Source organism: Oreochromis niloticus, linkage group LG11 (genome assembly GCF_001858045.2).
Source record: "Oreochromis niloticus isolate F11D_XX linkage group LG11, O_niloticus_UMD_NMBU, whole genome shotgun sequence".
NCBI lineage: Eukaryota > Metazoa > Chordata > Actinopteri > Cichliformes > Cichlidae > Oreochromis > Oreochromis niloticus.
Genome location: NC_031976.2, coordinates 15,095,441 through 15,115,826, shown reverse-complemented (window position 1 = coordinate 15,115,826; position 20,386 = coordinate 15,095,441). Strand labels below are relative to the sequence as shown.

The following is a 20,386-nucleotide window of genomic DNA, read 5'->3' as shown; positions in this document are numbered from 1 at the left end:
CTGACGCACACACAGTCACATTCATTTCCATGTTTAATTGAACATTTTATCAAAATGAAACAACAATGGTAGAAAATTGTATTGAAAAGTAAAAAAAAAGAAAGAAAAAAAACAGTTCACAAAAAAGCTTGGAGTACTGATAAGACTATAGTAGAGCTACATACGTCATAAGAAAGACCCTCATCCACATGTCAGAATAGGAACATAACATAGAAAACATACAAGATTCCCTTTTAGTTTTACTGGAACTGTCCTTTGACTCCCAAATAAATCTAAGTGAACTGAGGGGTAGCTCAGTCCCTTACACAGCACACAGACAGCACAGTAAGGCACTCCTAATGAATCACAGATGTTGTTCTGGAGGGAGCTGAAGTAGAGATGCTGCATGTGGTCTTTTTTAAAATTTAACATAAATGATCCCAAAACTAATCTTTCTATTCATTTATGACAACTTAGTAATCAGTGGATCATGCTACTAATGACAAATAGTGCAAAACTTGTTTTGTTTCCTCGATTTCACACACTGTTGATACTATAGGGATATCGTGATAACTATATATAACCCTGGTATCAGAAAATGAAATATCATGATTATGGTTTTACAGAAATAAAACATTCCCCCACCATGTCCATGCACTTGTACTTTCAGTTTAAATGCACGTTCCAATCTTAATTTCTGTCTTTAAGTTAAAAAAAAAAAACATGAACTCATGCATTAGATTTTCAATAATTTCCAACTAATCAATTTAGCAAAAAACTGAACTTAAAGGTGCTCTTTCATTAATATTCCAAATGAGAAAAGTAACACAGTAATCAAAAGTAAAGATGAACTTGATTGATGGTATTACTGAAATAAGTCAAGTTCATTTTGTTCATTTTCTGCTGATATTTCAATGATGTAATAGATTTCTCTAGCCAGAGTAACTATGAAGTAAAACTCAGATATCATGACAAGATTAAGCAAAAATACATTCTTTTAGAAAGCTTCAAAGCTGTATTTCACCAAAATTCACAGCTTTGAAGACAGTTCAGCACAGCATGCATTTCTGTAACAAAAACATGGAAAAATGACCAGAAAATGGAAAAATATATGTCTCTTTTAAGAAAAGTATTCAAAATAAAATCACAAGTTCTCTGAAAATCAGCTATATCAAGTTTAAGAGTACGCCTCAAAGGAGTGACACACAGTGTGTTTTACAGGATGACGTTTTAAGAACAATAGGACATTTAAAGACACTTTATCACAGGAAGACTTTCCTTGGATTCGATGTTTGGCAATATTTTCACCGTAACAATTAAACTCTCAGTGTGGCGACTAGTCCAGTGAACGACTAAATATATGAGATATAAAAAAAGAGAATATTTACATAAATATTGCAATCGTTTACTAGCATGCATATATGCCACTGAAATCGCAAGTTATAAAACAGCAGACCCAATGCATGTAGCTGTGCTGCTGCAACATTCAGGTCAAACACTGAGTAAAGCTGGAAGACAAAGTCATGACTTAAACAGACTAAATCGTCAAACACCGTTAGATGTGGGCTAACCCTCAGAACATCTGAAATACAAGTTATGTTCTGTTTCCATTCAGTCACTCCAGTGTATTCAATAGAATCCCACAATGGGAACAACAACTAGCATCATGCATGACTCCCATGTGACTGGTGTCATGGATGGATGGATGGATGAGCAGACAAATTTAAAGGTCAGATATCTCAGCAGCTGCTGTCCTTTGGGTCCTTGCTCTCCTCAGGCACCTGGAGCACCATCTGGTGGCTGGAGTCTTGGAGGCTGCTGGTGTGTGCTGGGTTTAAAGCTGAAAGCTGTTGCTTCTCACAGGGAATGTGCCTGACCTCTGATAGCTCGTTCCTTGGAGTTGCCCTAAACCAGCCAGGACACATCACAGATTACTGCTGGTTAATGCTTGTCTGGTGTTACACTGCAGGATAGACTGGGGCCACAGTAAGTTATTCAAGCATTATAAATTCGACTCTAACAACAGAGAGGCATAAAGCAGCCATGTAAAATACATCCATCCATCCACTTATCCTTTCCAGGGTCGCGGGGGCGCTGGAGCCTATCCCAGCTGTCATAGGGCGAGAGGCGGGGTACACCCTGGACAGGTCGCCAGTCTGTTGCAGGGCCAACACACAGGGACAGACAACCATTCACGCTCACATTCACTCACACATTCACACCTAGTGACAATTTGGATTATCCAATTAACCTATCCCCTCAAACTGCATGTCTTTGGACGGTGGGAGGAAGCCGGAGTACCCGGAGGGAACCCATGCAAACACGGGGAGAACATGCAAACTCCACACAGAAAGACCTGTTGGTGGAAAAAAAGCCTGATGGTGGAATTGAACTCAGGACCTTCTTGCTGTGCGGCAACAGTGCTAACCACCGTGCCACCGTGCTGCCTGTAAAATACATAATGCAGTAAAAAAAACAAAAAAAACCATTTTTTTTACTGCATTATGTAAAATACATAATGCAGTAAAAAATGTAAGGAACTGTACATATACAATCAATTTTTTTAACATTTCAAAAATGGCATCTCACACCTCTCCTACTTACCTCCCATCTGGCACTCTGTGCAAGCTCTCTGAGCGACTGCTGACTTTACTGGAGCTCCCCGTTTTGCTGCGTCTCTCCCCCCCATCCCTCTCCCTTTCCCTATCTCTCTCCCCTCTCCTCGAGCTTCGACTGGAGGTGCCTCGGTCCAGGTGTTCCCTGGCTGAGGTCTCAGACAGCGAACCTTGCATGTGGGGCTCATGGTTGCCTAAGGCAGAGGTGCCTTGATTGCTGGTGGTGGAGACACTGGTGGGTGTGACTCCGGTACTCGTGCCCATGGACTTGGAGATGACCTTGAGTTTGTGGGAGCTGGGTTTGTAGTGCTTCTTCTTGTGCTGAACCCGGCTGTTGTGCTTTAGGAAGAACTCGCAGGACTCCTGGAGCACCCGACGGCTCTCGCTGATGGGGCTGTGGGTCACATGACATGGGATTAAACACATAACAGTTGATCTAGAATACTGTATTCTCACTCCATCAGTGACTGTGTGAAAGATCTTCCACGTGTTTTGCTGTGGTCAGAGTTGTGTCTTACTCTTTATTGCGGGTCCTATTGAAAAAGTAGGCCCACTCAGAGCAGGTCTTCTTACTGCTGACCCAGAATACTGCAGATATGCCAACCACCAATGTCATCAAGTATTTTACCAGAAACAGGGAGAGGTCAGGGCGTTCATGATCTGTGGTCTAAAACAGAGACAAACTCAATGGTAATGAGATCCTTGTGATTTAGAGCAACCGGTTAAATAAAAAAAAAAAAATCTAATTTCTTACTTAAGACAAAGTCAAGCATTTCCAGTGTAGGCATCAGGTACTGACTGTCAAAACAAGACTAAGCTATTTCCCACTGCAGCGCTTAAGAGCTCATGTATTATATCTTCCACATACCATACAGATATCCACTGATGTATAATTCTTGCAGTACTAAAGCACTTCCAATCAATTTGGACCACACCATTAAATCACTGAACACAGGCACTACATGCTGTATGAAACAACGACAGGACAAAGATCTGGCCACTGAAATATCTGAAGGTGTGCGGCAGACTGCTTGGGAAATACAGTCGTCCTCCACCAGTTCCTGAGCTTGGAGAGACTCCTGTTGGAAAACGTTGAATTTTGGTCGCTCCTAAACAGAAGTCAGAACAAACTGGTGCTCAACTGGCTTGATGGAGGAAAAAATGGTTAATGATGTCCATGTGTTTTGGACTTGCACCTTTATGTTTTTGGGATTTGTGGGAATTATTTCTAAAGTCTTTTGCTTTAATGTTTGCAGAAGTTTGACATTACTTTATGTTGGATACACCCCCATTACAAGGTGCTGTGTTAGTGTTAATATTGTCAAACACATCCAGAGACAGATGACATATTGTATACGGCTCCAAAGAGAATTGTGAGAATAAAGGAGGGAGACATGGTGTGCTTATTTGGCTGGAGACAAACTGATGATGCCAATTTTTTCTCCCCACCATCTCTTTTAAAATGTATAACCCTGCATTAAATTGTGATTCATATAAACACCTCTTGTTCTTTGTTTTTTATTTTTATTTATTTTAATGTGGAAAAATTATATTTAATAAATTAAAGAAAGCTCAAGTATTCTGCACTACATTTTTGAGGTACTGCAGCTTCTAAGACGTTTATAGAATGGCATGTACTGCTGTCTGTTATTTCCACACTGATCTGTCGTAACAGTCTTGACTTTGGAATCCCTGTACTCTGCAGGACATTATAGATATTTAATAATTGCCATTTTTAAATAGATGAGCCATTTGGATCCTTTTGAGCCCTGATCAGTTTTATGAAATTTTTACTGTGCTTTGGTTTTGCCCTTTTTCAGCAGTCTAAAAAAGCTTGTCCTAAATTTTCACGCAATCTTTACTGAATGAATAAGTCACAACAACCTGGTTTAAGCAGGGGATGCTATACTCCTGGCAGCGGTCGTTTATCCAGGTGTTCTCCCAGTTGCTGCGGTGGCTCTGTTCGTAGGTGTAGCATGCTAGCAGGGTGACCAGCGGGACCAGGTAGAGGCAGCTGAACACGCCGATGCGAATCATGAATTTCTTAAGCTTCTCCTGGTTGCGCTCGTCATGCTGGATGACCTGACGGACGTGATTCAGAGAAACGATACCTGCCAGGATGAGGAAGAGGCCGACTATGACGCCCACGCACAGTGGCGCCAGTACAAAGTAGCGCAGTGCATCCAGGTCGTAGAGCCCCACAAAACAGACACCGCTGATGTTGTCTCCTTCAACTTTGTTCAGAGCCAGCAGCATGACAGTGAGTGCCCCAGGGATCCCCCAGGCAGCAGAGTGGAACCACACCTTAGACAAAATAAAAATATTGACTGAGCTGTAACTGCACATATTTCCTTGTTGTGTCTGCTTCCTATTTGCTACTAGGAAACAAACCTAAATACTTAAGAACCTTACCGCTTTCTTCTCAATGGCCTCACAGCTCCACTTGGGGCCGGCTGCCAGGAACCAGGTGATGGTGAGTATAACCCACCAGACGATACCGGCGATGGAGAAGAAGTAGAGGAGCATAAAAAGCAGAGTGCAGCCTTTGCTCTGAGAGCCCAGCACCACTGTGTCAACCCCAGCAGGATGGGCCGCTTTGATGCAGGCTGCATTGTTTCCCAGCAGGAAGCCGATGAAGTATATGAGCGAGACAAAGCTATAGCACACAGCATAGAAGATTATGGGCCGCTCTGGGTAACGGAAGCGTTTGACGTCAATAAGGAACGTGAGGAAGGTGAAGAGTGTGGCGCCCAGGCAGATGATGGAGCACACACCGATGAAGCTCTTTGCAAATTCTATGTCGTGGGGTTTGAAGTACATGTTGGAGCAAGGTGGAGCACAGTCCTGGGCGCCTAGGAATGATGAGCCATGACCTGGCTTGGTCTTTAGCTGCAATGGGCACCAGAAGCCCAGCTCTCTCTTAGCTGATGAGGAGATTGCTGGGGTGGTTAAAGGGACTGGAGAACCATGCACACTGCAAGGGTCCAATCTAGAGCATAAATAACAATATAACAGGATAAGTGCCTCAACATGAATTGTGGGTAATGAAACCGGGAAGGGATATTTTCTTACTTTTCACACATTTCAGGAGGCCAGGGGACATCAAAGGTGTGGATGTTCTTCTCACAGTCGGACCGAACAGCCTTGCACTGCTCCCTGCAGGGGTGGATCACCTTGTTCTCTTCGGTACATGCTGGGATAAAGACTTGGCACAGGAAGTGGTGGACATCTGGAGAGCACTTCAGGTTTATCAGGGGCATAAATGGCTGAAATTGAAGAGAATAAACATACTATATTAAAAATCGGTTTTCCATTATAACAACTATTATTGCACTCTGTTCTTCCATTAAGTTTAGATGCAAGTTACATCACCTGAGAACTTTGAATATACTGATAAATCTGAAGGCTTGACAGCCCTACTCGTGACATGAACACTCACATGTGCGCGCATGAGTTATATAGCATTCCCTAAAGAAACCTTTGAAGTAGCTTAAATCTAAATGCAATTTTCCAGCAATAACTTTTCTTTGAAGAGCTTCCAAAGCATTTTCATGATGTTAAAGCTATGTACAGTCTGCCTACAGTGATGAATCCAGTGTTTCCACAGACTGTGCTGTGCTGGGGGAGTAGGTGCAGGTAGCAGTCTGCACAGTTTGAGGTTTTTAAACATTTTCCTCTGAAAAATAGACAGACAGTAACCTGTAAGATTCTGAAATTAATTTTGTAAATGCAACTGGAAAAGAGGCATAAATGTAATGGTTTTACTCGTGTGAGTTATAAGTGCAGTCTGCGTGACTGGGCATTGTAATATAATAAGCGCTGAGATTACAAATGATCAGGGTAGCAAAAGCGGGTGAAAATATTTATGCTACATAAGCAACAGTACACTATAGTAACACACAAAACTGTCCATTCATTGGCCGGAAACCATGACCAACCAGAGCATTGGAAGGGGGAGTATAGGTGGCAGGAAATGAGTGTGCGGACATTTGGAAACAAACAGGGACAGGCCAAGAAGGCTGGAATGCACAGAGCTGTTCATGGGGAGGTTGCTGAGGATATGTGTGGAGGACAGCCTTATTATTTTTGGATCGACACCAGCTACATCACTTGGAGTAATATGCATGTTTAACACATAACGAGTCAATAGTGACAGGCATGCATTAGCACAGACTAAGTGTGTTGTGCTGTGTTGTATTGTGTGTGTTCCAGAGTACTCCACACTCTTGACCTCATCACTGGATAGCTTGCTGTAAATCTAAACTGCCGATATGTGCAAAGAAAATCCACACGACCACACTTGAGCATATTGCACTAGTTGATGTTTTCTCTTCTCTACTTTTTCTGGCTCCAGGCCCACATTTCTGGGCCCTGGGCTTGCCCCCTCAGACAGTAAGCGTCCTTGTTTCTCTCCTCTGGAGGTCCTGGACTTGAGGCTCCTCGTGGCTAAACAATCTGACCTTTATTTTCTTTAGAGCACTTACTGTAAAAACTGCCCTCATTTCAAAAACCTTCAAACAGGATCAGCTGCAAAATCTGAGCTCCTTTGCAGAAAATTTCTGCACAATGTACTTTAAGTATTAAGTGAAGTTTTTGTTTTTTGTTTTTTAAAAAGATGACTCTTACTTTTCAAAGTTTTACTCAAACTTTCAAGGCCCCCGAGTGTCCATTATAGTGTGTCAGTTTGTCTTTCCATTCTTTCTATATTCTAACACTTCAAAGTTTTTGCTCTTTCCAAAGCTGGCAAACACTGGTGGAAGGGCGGGAAAAGGTTAGCCCTCCTCCGGAAAATCCTACTGATAGGCTGGCCTGTGCCCAGAATAAAGCAGAAACCTGCCTGATTCCAACGTCAGAGCTTTGTGATAAATCATTGCACATGTTCAAAGCGGGCTATGTTTAGTATTAAACGTTGAATGAAGGCCAGAGAGTGTAAGCCTGTCACCTGGGAGACAGGACTGCGGAGGTAGGACCGTGTGTGTGTGTGTTGGGGGGGTTATTAACAGACAGAGGATACTCCTTGTGGTATGCACAGCAGGCTTTGTGTGCGACTGGGTGTGTCCCTCCCCTTCCTCCAGAAATCAAAGGGCCCTCACAACAAAGTCACTGAAGTTGCCCGTGGCCAAGGTTGCCATGAAATAAGAAGCTGATACCTTTGCCAGATGCCACACAAAAGACTCCTACAGATCATGCTCAACACTCCACACCAAATGTGCGTAACCCAAACCCTCAGGAATGCCAGGAGACAGGATGCAACAGCTAGAGAAACAACATTTCTGCTGAGGATATGTGCAAGACAACAAATGGTCTTAAAGCACATTAGCCAAAGTGTCACAGGGTTGACGGAGCAAAGCTGAAACACCAGTTACACAAACTTAGACTTTAGTCACTGCAAAGGGTGGTGATTAAAGAGAAAACACTACTAGTCTGAAGAGAAGTTAAATTTAAGATTAGAATTCTCTAAATCTGAGCAGATATTAAGCATATTTTTCCACTATGAAAAAAAAGACTGATTTCTGTATTCTATGCGTGGAAGAAAATTTTAAACTCCAGGGTGTATATCTCTAATTACACCAGTTCAGTGTCATTTGAGAGTTACTGTTGCTAAGAGATGGTCTACTGACTTCTGTTGTGTAATACTGACTGGAGCACATAATAGCCCAGTACAGTCTATAAACCTCTATACAAGAGCACAGCTTATAGGTGCTTCTACATATACAGCTAGACTTGTTAGCTTGTGTTAGATTTTTCCTAACTTGTTGACGCCAACAAATGACCAGACAGTCACATCACAATAACAGGTCCTTGAACTCAACCCAAATGTTACCCAATGATCCGAATCATGACCTGAATTTACACAATAAAGAGACAGGAGATTTTCCCGTGAGCTGAGAAAAATCAGAGTTCAGGTATTCTATTAGTCTATTTGATGAAGGAAAATAATAAAGTCACAGTAAAAAAAAAAAAAAGGATTTTATCTTTATCTTCCCTTTCCTTTCTGCAGTTTCAAATGATGAAGACAGAATTTTGGAGAAATGAAAAAAAAAACCCCAACCTAACATCAAACATATATATGATTGTGCTTTCTGTTATAATTGTACACTTATTCTGTTGAACACAAACACAATTAAGTCATTTTTCTTCCTGAATCAAGATTATATACTGAATTAATCTGGATATTTTGAGCCAATCTTGTTATTGACTTTTAAAAAGTTCAAAAACCTTGATAACATGTTTGTGTATGGTATTTTAAACATACCTGAAAAATGCCGATAATAATGTTCTAAAACTGATAAAGGCGTTTCTTACATAAGGATAAATTAACTTAGCTTGGATTCGGATTACATGCCTCATTTCAACCATTCATCAGCCATCCAGGTGTTAGTCAGAACATCACCCGCTGATTGGATGGAAAAGTGGTCACACAATAACAGTCAATCCCAAGACCAAATGCACCCCATAGCCACCCATACTTACATGCAATTACATGAGTGAGTGCAAATGAAGAAAAAAACCCTAAACTGACTTAGCTTACCAGAAGATCAACAAGAAACCCACAAATTGCAAAAGTAATGAGCTGAAAAATGTTGATTATCCTAAAAAAGAAAGCTGCCTCTCAGCTTAGCGTGCAGAATTAGCTGTTGGCTCCACTGATCGGCTCAGAGCCTGGATTTTCTGATAAATACCGTTCCAAGTTTACTGTGTGTTGATGGCTATTTCACATCCTTCCATTTCTATTGCATTTTTGCCTCTTTAGCAAAGCCCAGTGGAAATCTTATAGCTGCCAGGGAGAACGGAGTTTTTGGATTTCTACTTGTTATTAAGTACTTTCTGTTTGGTGTCGCTGCTGCAGGCTTTCGATTATTGTTAGGGTGAGTCTGAGCTGATTTCCTGTAAAGTAAACTGTGAATCTTAGCTCTGGTGATATTGAATGTTTAATCCCTATTTAGCTTCATTGTTGTTCTATTATGTTGCTGTTCTATTATAGATACCTTATTATAGTGATAAGCTCCGTTTTGTATAGCTTACATTCTGGTTCATGCCTTGTGTATTTGTAGTTGTAATAATATTCTTCCCTGTGTTTTTCTTTGTCTCATTTCTGTATTTGTGGTTTGTGTTTTCTTGTCTTGTAGAACTTTAAGTCTGCTTTGGTTATTTCCTATTTAGCTTTGACGGTTTATTTTCTTCACGTCCTGTGTGTTGCTTCCTGACGGTCTCCTCCAGGTTGTGCTCAGCTGTGTGTAATTACTTACACCTGTGTCTCGTCTCCCTCCTGTCTGATATTCCCTAATCAGCCTCCAGAATAAAAATCGTCCTGCCCTTCTCTTTGTTGTTTTATCTGCTTAGTTCTGTGCACATTTCTGGGAAATGACTGTGGATGCTCCTGTTTTGCTCCCCATCTGGCCTCTTGTTTTTTTGATTTTTGGACTTTGGTTTTGGACTTAGTCAGTGATTAAAGCTTGTGACACATTTTTGTTATAACTAAGAATGTTCTTCTTTCTTAACTTAAAAAAACCCCTTCTTTTTCTTGTAAGAGGAACCCTAAGCAGAGCCTTCTTCTACCGCAAAGGTTTTTAAAAGCTTCCCTTTAAAATTTAAGTGGACAGATTCACAGTTTAATCACTAGCTATTTCTTTTTAACAATCAGATGCGATTTGTGGACAAATTGTGGCTGGTAAATACTGTGTGTCAGTTGAAGTCCATTACAAAATGGTAATTATAGTTCAATCAATATGTGCTTCAGTATGGGCTGAGAGACACCGTCAATTAGTAACCGGAGCCACAAACAGCGCTGATGGCACTAATAATGGCAATTATATGGACATGATATTCATCATCGCTGAATGTGGCCTGAAGTATAATTTCCAATTATAAGGAGAGGAAGCGTTTTTTTTCAACGTTCCATGGAAACCAAGACTGATGAGAACCTTTGAGGTGGATCAGAGGCTGCCTGCATAAGTCAATAAACTCTGCATTAGCCCAATATACACTTTGAACAAATTCAGCCTAATTTTACATTAATTCTATTAGAATTTAAAATAAGTTCTGTGGGGTTGAATCATTTTTGACAATTGTTCACATACTTAGCTTGCTTGGCCCGCCCAATCTATAAAACACTGGACCTTTTAATAAAAATTAATGTCACTGTATGCTTCACAGTTGCACGATGCATAGGCATACAGATTTCTACAGATAAATGTTGTGTAATATTACAAGGGCTCACCTGCATGCGGTTGTATGCGATATCCTGATCATAGTGGCCCATCATGTTGGGGAAGAAGGTCATGTTGTAGGACGTCTCCAAGCACCGATGCACTTTGATAGGCTCACACGTAAACAGGCTGTGGGCATAACAGCTTCCCACCCACATCAGTGCCAGGCACACCCACAGTGGTCCTGGCATCAGCATTGTGATGAGTGAGTAGGAGTGGGCGTGTGCACGGTTCTTTTTTGTGTTTGTATAAACTAATTTGAGTTTCTTTTCAACTGCGTGTGAGGATGTCTTGGCCTGGTTCAGACTGTCATCCGTGTATCATTCCTCCCAGGGACATCTCAGCAGAGCTGGTGGGCGCTGCAGCAGGTAGAATTTTCTCATGGCGAGTCAGCAAGTGCCTATAGGCCACAGATAGGAATTCCACATCCCTGAAAAGAAGGTACTTATTGTGACACAGGTTTATATTTTCAGACACACAGAGAAGTGGACACACAAACCAAATTTTCAGCAAGATATCCCTTCAAAAATCCCAGTTAGGAGGTTTTTCTTTTTCAATAGTACCATATTTACTGCACAATTTCAGTTTTAGGAAAACAACCTGGCATGCATTGTTCCGTCACTTAAAAAATAAACACATTTTCATGATTTCAGTGCATCCTTACAAGTCCCTTGAGGTCTTAAAATCTTAAGTTTGGGAAGCACTCCTTAGAGACTCCTCAGTCAGATGGAATCAAGCTACCAAAATCCAGTCAATCCCCACGCAGGCTTCGAGTGCATGCTTTTTAAACAGGGTGGGGAATGCGCAAGATCCATGCTGATTCAGAAGAATGAGTCTCGGCTTGTTGATGCACATTAAACTTCACATTAAAGTGTCAGAGTTCCACATACACACTTGGTTTACGAGCCACTGAGAAACCTGAACGGCAGACAGCCTGCTGTACTTTCCCACTGATGTTTTGCCTTTCATAAAAACAGAGTATGTGTAGGTTTAGGCTTGTTCCCGGTGACCTAACAAGGGACCCACAAATTATGCATTTATTTGATATAACTTCTGGTTATATTATGAATATTAACAATTTGAGCAAGGGTAGCTTTGGAGCAGTTTACACAGAATTCTTGTCCCTTGAGACTAAAGAGACACATTGTTTATATAGGTACTCGTCTCTCTGATGATTATCTTATCACTGATGATAAGCGCTTAATATTACCGCATCCCTTTTTCTACTTACAACAAAATTCAGCAGTCCTCAAAGTACAGCATGCAGTCAAGGAGGTTCATAGTGCTAAAGTAGCTAAAAAGTAATTTACGCTTAATAAGCCCTTTGGTTAGCATATTAGCGATATACCAGGAATAGTTAGCAGGGTAAATATTTGACACGTTCCACCAACACTTCGACATACCATGGAGACATGGCTACAAACAGACATAATAAGTTGCTATTACTGTTCAATTACTTTGCATATGTCAAAGCTAATTACGTTTTAAATCAGTACGCGAGTCCACGGCGGCCAGGAAAGCCGTTTGTTTCCCCGTAAATGACACACCAGCTGTGGGGAGACAGTGCAGTCAACATCCCTGCCTCGGTCGCTGCCATGGGACAGGGGGCCGAAACAACTTCGCCACAACAAACCAGAAAGAACCTATGAGAGGGTAAAAATGCGAAACACAAAAACTTACCCCCAAATACCCAAGAGTTAGTGACACTGCTGACTTTATGAATAGTTACTGGATCTGCCCGGTGAGGAATTTGGTAGCGTGTTTCCTGAGATAAGCTCCCGCACCTTCCCACCGACTATTCCCGTCCGGCTGCTCTGAACTAAAAGATGCTTTCAGGTGCAATTGGAAATATGAAGCATTTTTTTTAAGTTAAAATCTAAGTTTCACGGTAGTTTGTGGGTGGGGGACTTCATATTTATAATAGCCTTTTGTATTTAAAAAAATTAAAGGGTAAGTTCATCTTTAAAGGAGTGGCGTACTGTACATACTAACTTTACAGGTCACTAAACTAGCAGTTGATTGCCCCAACGAGAGTAACAATGTAAGAATAGACAGGAAGCACTTAAACGCGGCGTACGTGCAGACGGCAGATAAAGGATGAAACAATGCAAAATACAGCTGAGAGGGTTTATTAACAAACACCAACTTTTCTATTTTTTACAACAATCATAACTTATCAAATATAATTCTATAATTTCTGCATTTTTCCCAAATACCACTAGATGGAAGTGGGTGATTTTACCATTTAAAAATGTGTCATGATGTTTTGCAAGTGACAAAATGCAGTCGTATACAGATAAAACAGCACTGACGTTTCCTGTAATACTGATATCAAACAAATAAAGGTAACACTGAACTCACAGATGCGTGCAACTACACAGTGTTATATTTCTTCTTTTGCTACTTCTCAGTGGAGCAGCGTCACCAAATTTGCCGGGCACCCCGTGGAAAACCTATGAGGAGTGTCTACAATACTGCATGTAGCACACGCAGAGGCATCCCCAACAATTTGCCATGCCTCAATTATCCACCTGGAGGCGCTCTCTCCCGACTGTGTCCATATTCATGTGACCTGCCGTGGAGAGGCGGGGTTATAATGTAACAATTTAGGTCCTACAGTGTAACCAATAAAGTGTTGGTGATAACCCAGCGCATCTGGTCGCCGCTGCACCCTCCCTTCGTGTCGCCGCTGATGTTAAAAAAAGGAGCCCAACCTCGGACATCAAATGATCAAATGATCTGTAACGGAGGCTCCGCCAGAGGGGGACGGGACTGACTCATAACACATTCATATGAGGTGCGTAAGCTTGTGGCACATTAAGAGAGGAGGAGGAGGAGAAGGAGGGGGTGAATACTGTAAATTCCTCCAAAGCCGTGAGGTGCTCTGGGTAGGATTTGGTACAGATCGTGTGCTTGTGCTCTGCGAAGGATGCAACAGGATATTCTGCTCGCACAGGAGAGGTTGCTGTCTTCTCCGTCCCCGTAGTTTGTGGACCGAGGCGCTGGCCTGTTGCTAGGAGACCTTTTGACAGCTGGGAGCTTTTTTTCTTCTTCTTTTCTTCAAAGTGACACTTAATGCACTAAGGGTGTCTGCTTATCTGGCAACCCAAACCTTCCCTCCTCCTCCTCAATTCAGCTCCCTCGCGCGCTTTTCGTGCGTAAATCCTAATTGTCTTCTGTGCGTAAAAGACAACATTTGCACTGTGGTCGTTTTCGGTCAGGAGATTACAGTGTTTTGCAGGGAACAATGGCCTAGTTGTTGTGATTATCAGATCCTAAATTTATCCGCCTTCCGGACGTGTTTAACCTTTCCCATTGCTCATTTTTTCACTTGGTAAGATAATTTTTAGATATATGTTATGAAAACCTCGTAATCTAACAACACTGAAGACATTTATGGAGACAAGGAAATTATGATTTCCAATTTTATTTGCTTTTTTAATTATAATTATTATTCCTGAAAACACCATGTCAGGATCACACGGTTTTAGCATGTGTTCAGCTGGACTCAAGGGTAATGTTAAGTTTTTCCTTCATCACTAAGTAACAGTTACCTGTGGCTATACATCTGAAGGTCAGTGGTGAATGGATCGATAAGTAAACCTCACTGAGGATGACACCTAAACCAGCAGTACACTCGGCTCTATCAAATAAACTGCAAACATACAGAAGCTTGCTTCTGTAAAACAGGTGTATGAGAAGACCCAGGTCAGCTTATTATTTGTACACTAAGCGAGTGGGGTTTCAATCAGAGTATCCAGAGCAGCTTGGATTTCCGAGTGACCTCTCTGTGCTGCTGGACATTATCTGTGGGATATCAGGATTCAGGTGTGTAGCACATTATGTCAAGGTTGTAGCTACACCAGAAGGACTCGGTGTAATTTGGACTCCCAACTTGTTCAGAGAAGTGCTGACCTTGTTGATTCACTTCACTGAAACCTAGCTGCCTGTGGCTGTCGCAGTCCCCGGGCTTTACAAGAAAAGGCCTTCAAACAACAGCTCTAACAATTGTCAAAGTCAACAGCGGGCCTGGCTGAGAGAAGGGAGAAGTCAGCATTAGGCGTAACGTGTGGTAGCATCCCTTCACACGTCGCACAGGAGGCTGTCAAATTGTGGCTTTGTTGAGTAGATGGACTGAGTGAAGCTGACATGCTGTTCTGTCCTATCAGGCTGATGTATGTGCCCAGTGAGGAGACTACAGTCCTCAGGAGCCACATAGCACCTCCCCTCCACCTCCATCTTAACTTCCTTTGTAAGAGGGTATGCCTTCTGAACCGAGCCTCAGGTAGGTCTGCACATCTAAAGCTCATGGCAAAAATAGACAATAACCCTTAAGGAACCATTACTGTGTATGCACCTCCTGTGGCTTATCAGGAGGTAGAGCGGGCTGTTCATTGATTGGAAGGATGGTGGTTTGGTGTATGCATGTATGGGTGAATGTGGCTACTGGTGTAACAGTGCTTTGAGTGGTCAGCTAGACTAGAAAAATGCTATATTAATGAGAATCCAAATACAGAATCAACTGACAGTTTCAAGCAATACTGAGATAACTCACTTCTTTATTTTAAGCTGAGAAAGATCTATTTAGGATCGATTTGTTGTTCAATAACGGTGTTTGGAGAGCACAGGCTCTACTAGCTTTCTCTGTCTTTCCCTCTCTCCTGGACTGTCCATTCAGTGTTCTTTTTTATCTAACTTAATATATGGATGTAGACAAGGTTACATGAGAGAAAATCCACCTATCTACCTAAGAGCCCAATCCGTTGTACCAAACCTACTTACTAAACCTTCAAAAACAGGTCACAGATGTACTTCTTTTAGTTTAATCAAATAGAAGGAAACTGCTCTTTATTGTGTTGTCGGGGACTCTTTTTTTAGCAGCAGCACGGTGCACGTGGGATTTACTTGGAAAAAGAACTCCAGCATCTACACTGATTGCTTCATTACCTAGCCTTCCGACTGTGTGGTTTATTTATATGTTTAATAGTTTTTGGACACTAATGAAGCTCGGAGGCAGGGAGAAATAATCAAGTGTTGATTTGGGCCTTTTCAAGAAATAAGAATATGTTGCAACAAACTATTTTCAAACTGAAATCTACTTTTAGCCTTTTAAAGCCAGCATTTTTGGGCATTGTAAAATTTCTGACTGTGGCAGTCCTTGCAGTGGTACTTTAAGAGTAAACATTGGTGTACTTTAAATGTTAAAGCTGTTTTACACATCATACTTGGTTAATTAGAGAAAAAATAACCTCTGATGACATTAGTTCTTTATTTTTTTGTGAGCTGGTAAATTGCAACTTTTGTAATGCAAACAAAATATGACACACTGTAAAAAATGTAGGACAGATTCTTTAGGTCAGTTTAGCCACATTATTCTTCTTGTGTTGCTTTAGTTTTCACCATTCGGATAACAGTATATGACGTTTTTGTCCTAATATTTTCATTTCATCCTTATACTCTCTTCTTGGAATGTAAAAACCTCTTACTTTAAATTATGGCATCCCCACCCCAAACCACCAAACAAACAACCTGAGTCATCATTCATCCTACCTCAATCCCAGAGCGCATTAACGCATCCGCCCACACACGCGCCCATTATTTCCTCTGTCTTACACCCCATCACCATGAAGGTGACAGAGTAAGCCTCTTGGCAGGCAGCATCATTTAAAGTGATGGCCAGGACTGGAAGTGGACATAGATGGATTTGGGTGGACAGACTGGCTTATGAATGGGTATAAGCGGAGAGGGACTGAGGATGAGTTGGAAAATGGGGTATATTTGCTGCTACATGGATCCTCAGCTTTCTGTCAGTCGGGAAAACTCATTTTGACATGTTCTGTGGTCAGCGCGTTTATCCTATCAGCTAAACTATGAGATAGACGCTGATGGGTAGGAAGTGCTGTTTTTGTAAGGGTGGGGAATGGCAAAAACGTAATTCATGGCAAGGCACTGAGTGAGTCACTTGTTTAAATTTCTGATGCAATTTTGACAATGGAAAATAAAGATAATTGAATAATGGGGTGTATGCACTTATGAATGTGTTTGTATCTTGTGGGTGGGACTGATTGGAGGGTTTTAGGCTGTTTGATTATAATATTCAAATTACTGCTAGTCTTGTGGATATTTATATTTGATATTTTGCAGCCTGGTTAATCTTGTGGGTGTACCTGCTCAGGGACTGTAGATGGAAATGAACTAGTAGCGCGATCTGATAAACAGCACCCTTTCTCTTATGAGATCAGCGTTTTTGTGCATAGTCTTTGATAAATCATCTCATAAACTTATATTTTATTCACAATAGAACATAGAAAACACATCAAATGTTTGAATTGGGACATTTTACTATTTCATGAAAATGTTAGCCTGTTTTGAATTTAGCAACAGGTCTCCAAAAAGTTGGGACGGGCACCAGGAAAGGCTGGAAAACTAAGTGTTACAGAAAAACAAACCAACTGGAGGAACATTTAGCAGCTTATTGGGTCATTTGGCAACAGGTCAGTGACATGAGGTTCGCCATTCTGCAAAAACCTGTGTCTACAAATTGTGGAACAAATTCAGAATAATGTGCCTCGATTAAAAATTGCAAAGACTTCAAATATCTGATCATCATCAAAAGATTCAGTGAACATGATGAAATCTCTGTGTTCAAGGGACAAGGTTGAAAATTTATACAGGACGCCCTCACGTACCAATGCATTAAACAATTTCTTAAAAGCTTAAACATTTGATATGTTTTGTATGTTTTATTGTGAATGAAACATGATTATGAGATTTGCACATTTTTGTTCACATTTTACACAGCATCCCAACTGTTTTGGAAATTCACTTATATTTGTGCATAGCCTATTCACAGAAAGGGATGCTTTGCCACTGTTTTATCATAAATGAAAATATGGGACAAGCTTATGTGCCAATAATGATACTAACCAGAAAAGTTAAAGCATGACCACAGTCTTTACATTTAATTCTGAGAGGGCTAATGAATGTTGTAGATAACAAATAATTTAATTATAAAGCAGAAATAATAACCTCATGGAGGCAACAAATGCCTCACTAGAGAAAAAACCAAGGATGAATAATTACAATTTATCGCCTGGGAATCATTAATGTTCAAAAAGCCATGCTAAATTCTAGGTACAGGGACATTTAATTCATATTAATATGGACTGGACTAGCATGTAGATAGCACTTTTCTGGTCTGACTGCTCAAACCATTCTACTCTATAAGCCAGATTTAGCTTTTTCACACACTAATTCATGCAGCACTTAAAGACACACCTACAGCCATTTTTAGAATCACTAATTAACCTAGCATGCATGTCTTTGGAGTGTGTAGGTAAGCTGGAGTACCCAAGGAAACATGAGCAGGCAAACAAGCTAAACAGGCCCCAGATAATCAGGAGATTTAAACCAACTGCACCATCATGCTGCCAAATTATTCAAAAATGTCTTAATCATCTGGGCATTGTGGTCACTTCTAGAGAGTTTTATGGCAGAAAACCAACAGTTCCATATAGTTCAGTAAAAAACAAGAAAAACGGTGGTGGACGAGAAAAAATAGGGCATCGTCGATAAGAGTAATCCTGTGTGGACTAATAATAGTTTTAGCACGTCTGACATTTATAGTAGCTGTCAATGTCGATACATGTCTGATCCACAATGGTAAAGTAATCAATGGATACTGATGTACTTGCAGTGGTGTGGTAAAAGGTAGAGGAAACTGGGTTAAGAGATACTTTATGTATGGATAATAATGACACAGCAAGCAACGTTAGCTTCCTGTAGTTCCATAGCTTAATTCTTGGAGTGTGTGTGAGAGCATTTCATTTCAGTTGTTTGGTGTGATTTTCATCACTGGACATGGGGTAAAAAGTTATGATTTTTCATGTATTTGCTGTGTACATTACATATATTTAAAAATATAGAGACTGTTGTTAAGGTAGGTGTTTTACATGGATGTATGTTACTATTGTCCTGTCAAGGTGGTTAAAATGAATGGAATTGTTCAGATTTATTGCAAATGTTTGCTCACAGAAATGTCTTAATTTGTTTTAATTCATCTGTGGTAAAAGATAAATTATTATAGCTTATTATCATTAGTGCAAAATCTTTGTCTTACCTAGTAAATCCACTAAGATCCAACATATGTTCTGTATGTCTGTGTGTTGTACAGCAGTAGGGAGATGCTGACAGGACAGAGGCTCTGCCAGTCAAAGTCGCACCAGGATTCGGTCCTCTCTGCCCTCAACCAGCAGAGGAAGGATGGCCTGCTGTGTGATGTCACTCTGGTTGCTGGTGAGCAGAAGTTCCACGCCCACAAAGCCGTCCTAGCAGCGTGCAGCGATTACTTCAGGGTGAGTCTAGTTCATGTTAGAGATCTCAAAAATAATTGATCCTGCCAATAGATAAAGTTCTTCAGCAGAGTAGTAGTAGAAGTGTTTGGTTGGAAAATTGGTTATGTTTGCAAGCCTACATGGTATATTATATGTCACACCAACTGCTACACGTCTTTCACTAACCCACCTGGGACGAGCCCGAGTGCTTGATACCTTTTAAGCCACATACCTTGCTTTAGCTAGGCTTGTGCTGTCAGACAGCCAGGCAGGAGATTTCCTCAGATGGGCCGCACAGGGAAAAGTGCACACATGAGATTTAATTCAGGGACACTGAGCAGATTAGAAGGTAGAAATTAATCCCTGTTGAAAATGAGAGGCAGATTAAATATGTCCAAGTTGCCCGGGGATTATTCCTCCCGTGTGCGTGTGTGTTTGTAGGGTTTTTTTTTTAACTTCTGTCTGAAGAGAGTCGAGGGTGGGCGAGTCACACTCCTCTCCTCCTTTTGTTCATCCTCTTCACATTTGTTCTCCTTTTGTTCTTCGGCTCCTTTTTTAAATGCTGCTCTTTCAAGTCCCAGCTGAGCCGAGCAACACTGTTGTTCCAGCGCTCGGATTATTAGATCAGCCTGCTACAGTAAGCAAGAAAAACTCACTCCGCTCCTCTGTTCTTCTGGAGCAGCCTAACGACATTATGTTCATTTTGTCATCTGACTCCACCGCTGGGTTTCATTTACTTCATTTACTGAGGAGATGAAGGGGCCTTGTGTAGGGAATAGCAACTGTGTTTTCCCCCTCTTTCCACGTCTCAGTCTTCTCACACTCAGGCAAACACCTGCACGCTTTGCAGTGATTAGAACACATTATCTTGTCCAGCGGGCATGAGGGATTGTAATGAAATACCTGACCAAGCACGAGTTGTGTACCTGGAACTTGTCCTGAATGTGTCACCTGCCTCTTCCAGTCCCATCACATTACTAAGACGTCCGGACAGCTTGGCGAGATACAGCCACAATCAGTCACACCAGCCTCACACGCACTCCGCTGTCAGCGAGAAAGTACCCACACACAAAATCTTGTCTGTTCGCCCATCAGTTAGGAAGGAGCCTTTACCAAAAAACAGTCACTATTTTCAATAGAAATGTCACAAACTACACTAAATAAAAGTCATTTATTTTGTGACAACACTATTTAAAAGACTGATCGGTATTTCCTGTAGATCATTTATAGACGATCTCTCCTCTGTCTA

At 41.2% G+C, this 20,386-nt stretch overlaps 2 protein-coding genes across 8 annotated transcripts in view; one reads left to right on the top strand and one right to left on the bottom strand.

Annotated features, from left to right (window-relative positions):
• Positions 1 to 20: 20 nt before the first annotated feature.
• On the bottom strand, positions 21 to 12,644 carry fzd6 (frizzled class receptor 6). Of its 3 annotated transcripts, none has more exons than XM_003453504.5 (8): positions 12,485 to 12,644; positions 10,816 to 11,234; positions 5,667 to 5,860; positions 5,007 to 5,583; positions 4,476 to 4,898; positions 3,113 to 3,261; positions 2,584 to 2,988; positions 21 to 1,884 (listed from the first exon to the last, which is right to left on the bottom strand). In XM_003453504.5, the coding sequence occupies exons 2-8, from the start codon at positions 10,999 to 11,001 to the stop codon at positions 1,719 to 1,721; spliced, it is 2,100 nt and encodes a 699-aa protein (XP_003453552.1). In that variant the 5' UTR covers positions 11,002 to 11,234; positions 12,485 to 12,644; the 3' UTR covers positions 21 to 1,718. The 3 variants fall into 3 exon arrangements, with proteins under 3 accessions (XP_003453552.1, XP_005472605.1, XP_005472604.1); XM_005472548.4 differs by having other exon boundaries at positions 4,479 to 4,898; XM_005472547.4 differs by lacking the exon at positions 12,485 to 12,644 and adding an exon at positions 12,286 to 12,423.
• Positions 12,645 to 13,392: 748 nt separating this feature from the next.
• klhl32 (kelch-like family member 32) overlaps positions 13,393 to 20,386 on the top strand; it is a 32,269-nt gene continuing 25,275 nt past the window's right edge. The window contains exons 1-3 of one of the 5 annotated variants that reach the window (XM_005472545.4): positions 13,393 to 13,601; positions 14,974 to 15,089; positions 18,981 to 19,158. In XM_005472545.4, coding sequence (XP_005472602.1) covers positions 15,067 to 15,089; positions 18,981 to 19,158 — 201 coding nt within the window. In that variant the 5' untranslated portion in view covers positions 13,393 to 13,601; positions 14,974 to 15,066. Of the gene's footprint in view, positions 13,602 to 13,637; positions 14,139 to 14,973; positions 15,090 to 18,977; positions 19,159 to 20,386 lie in introns of those variants that run through there. The other 4 variants (XM_005472543.4, XM_005472544.4, XM_005472546.4 and 1 more) reach the window with 4 other exon arrangements.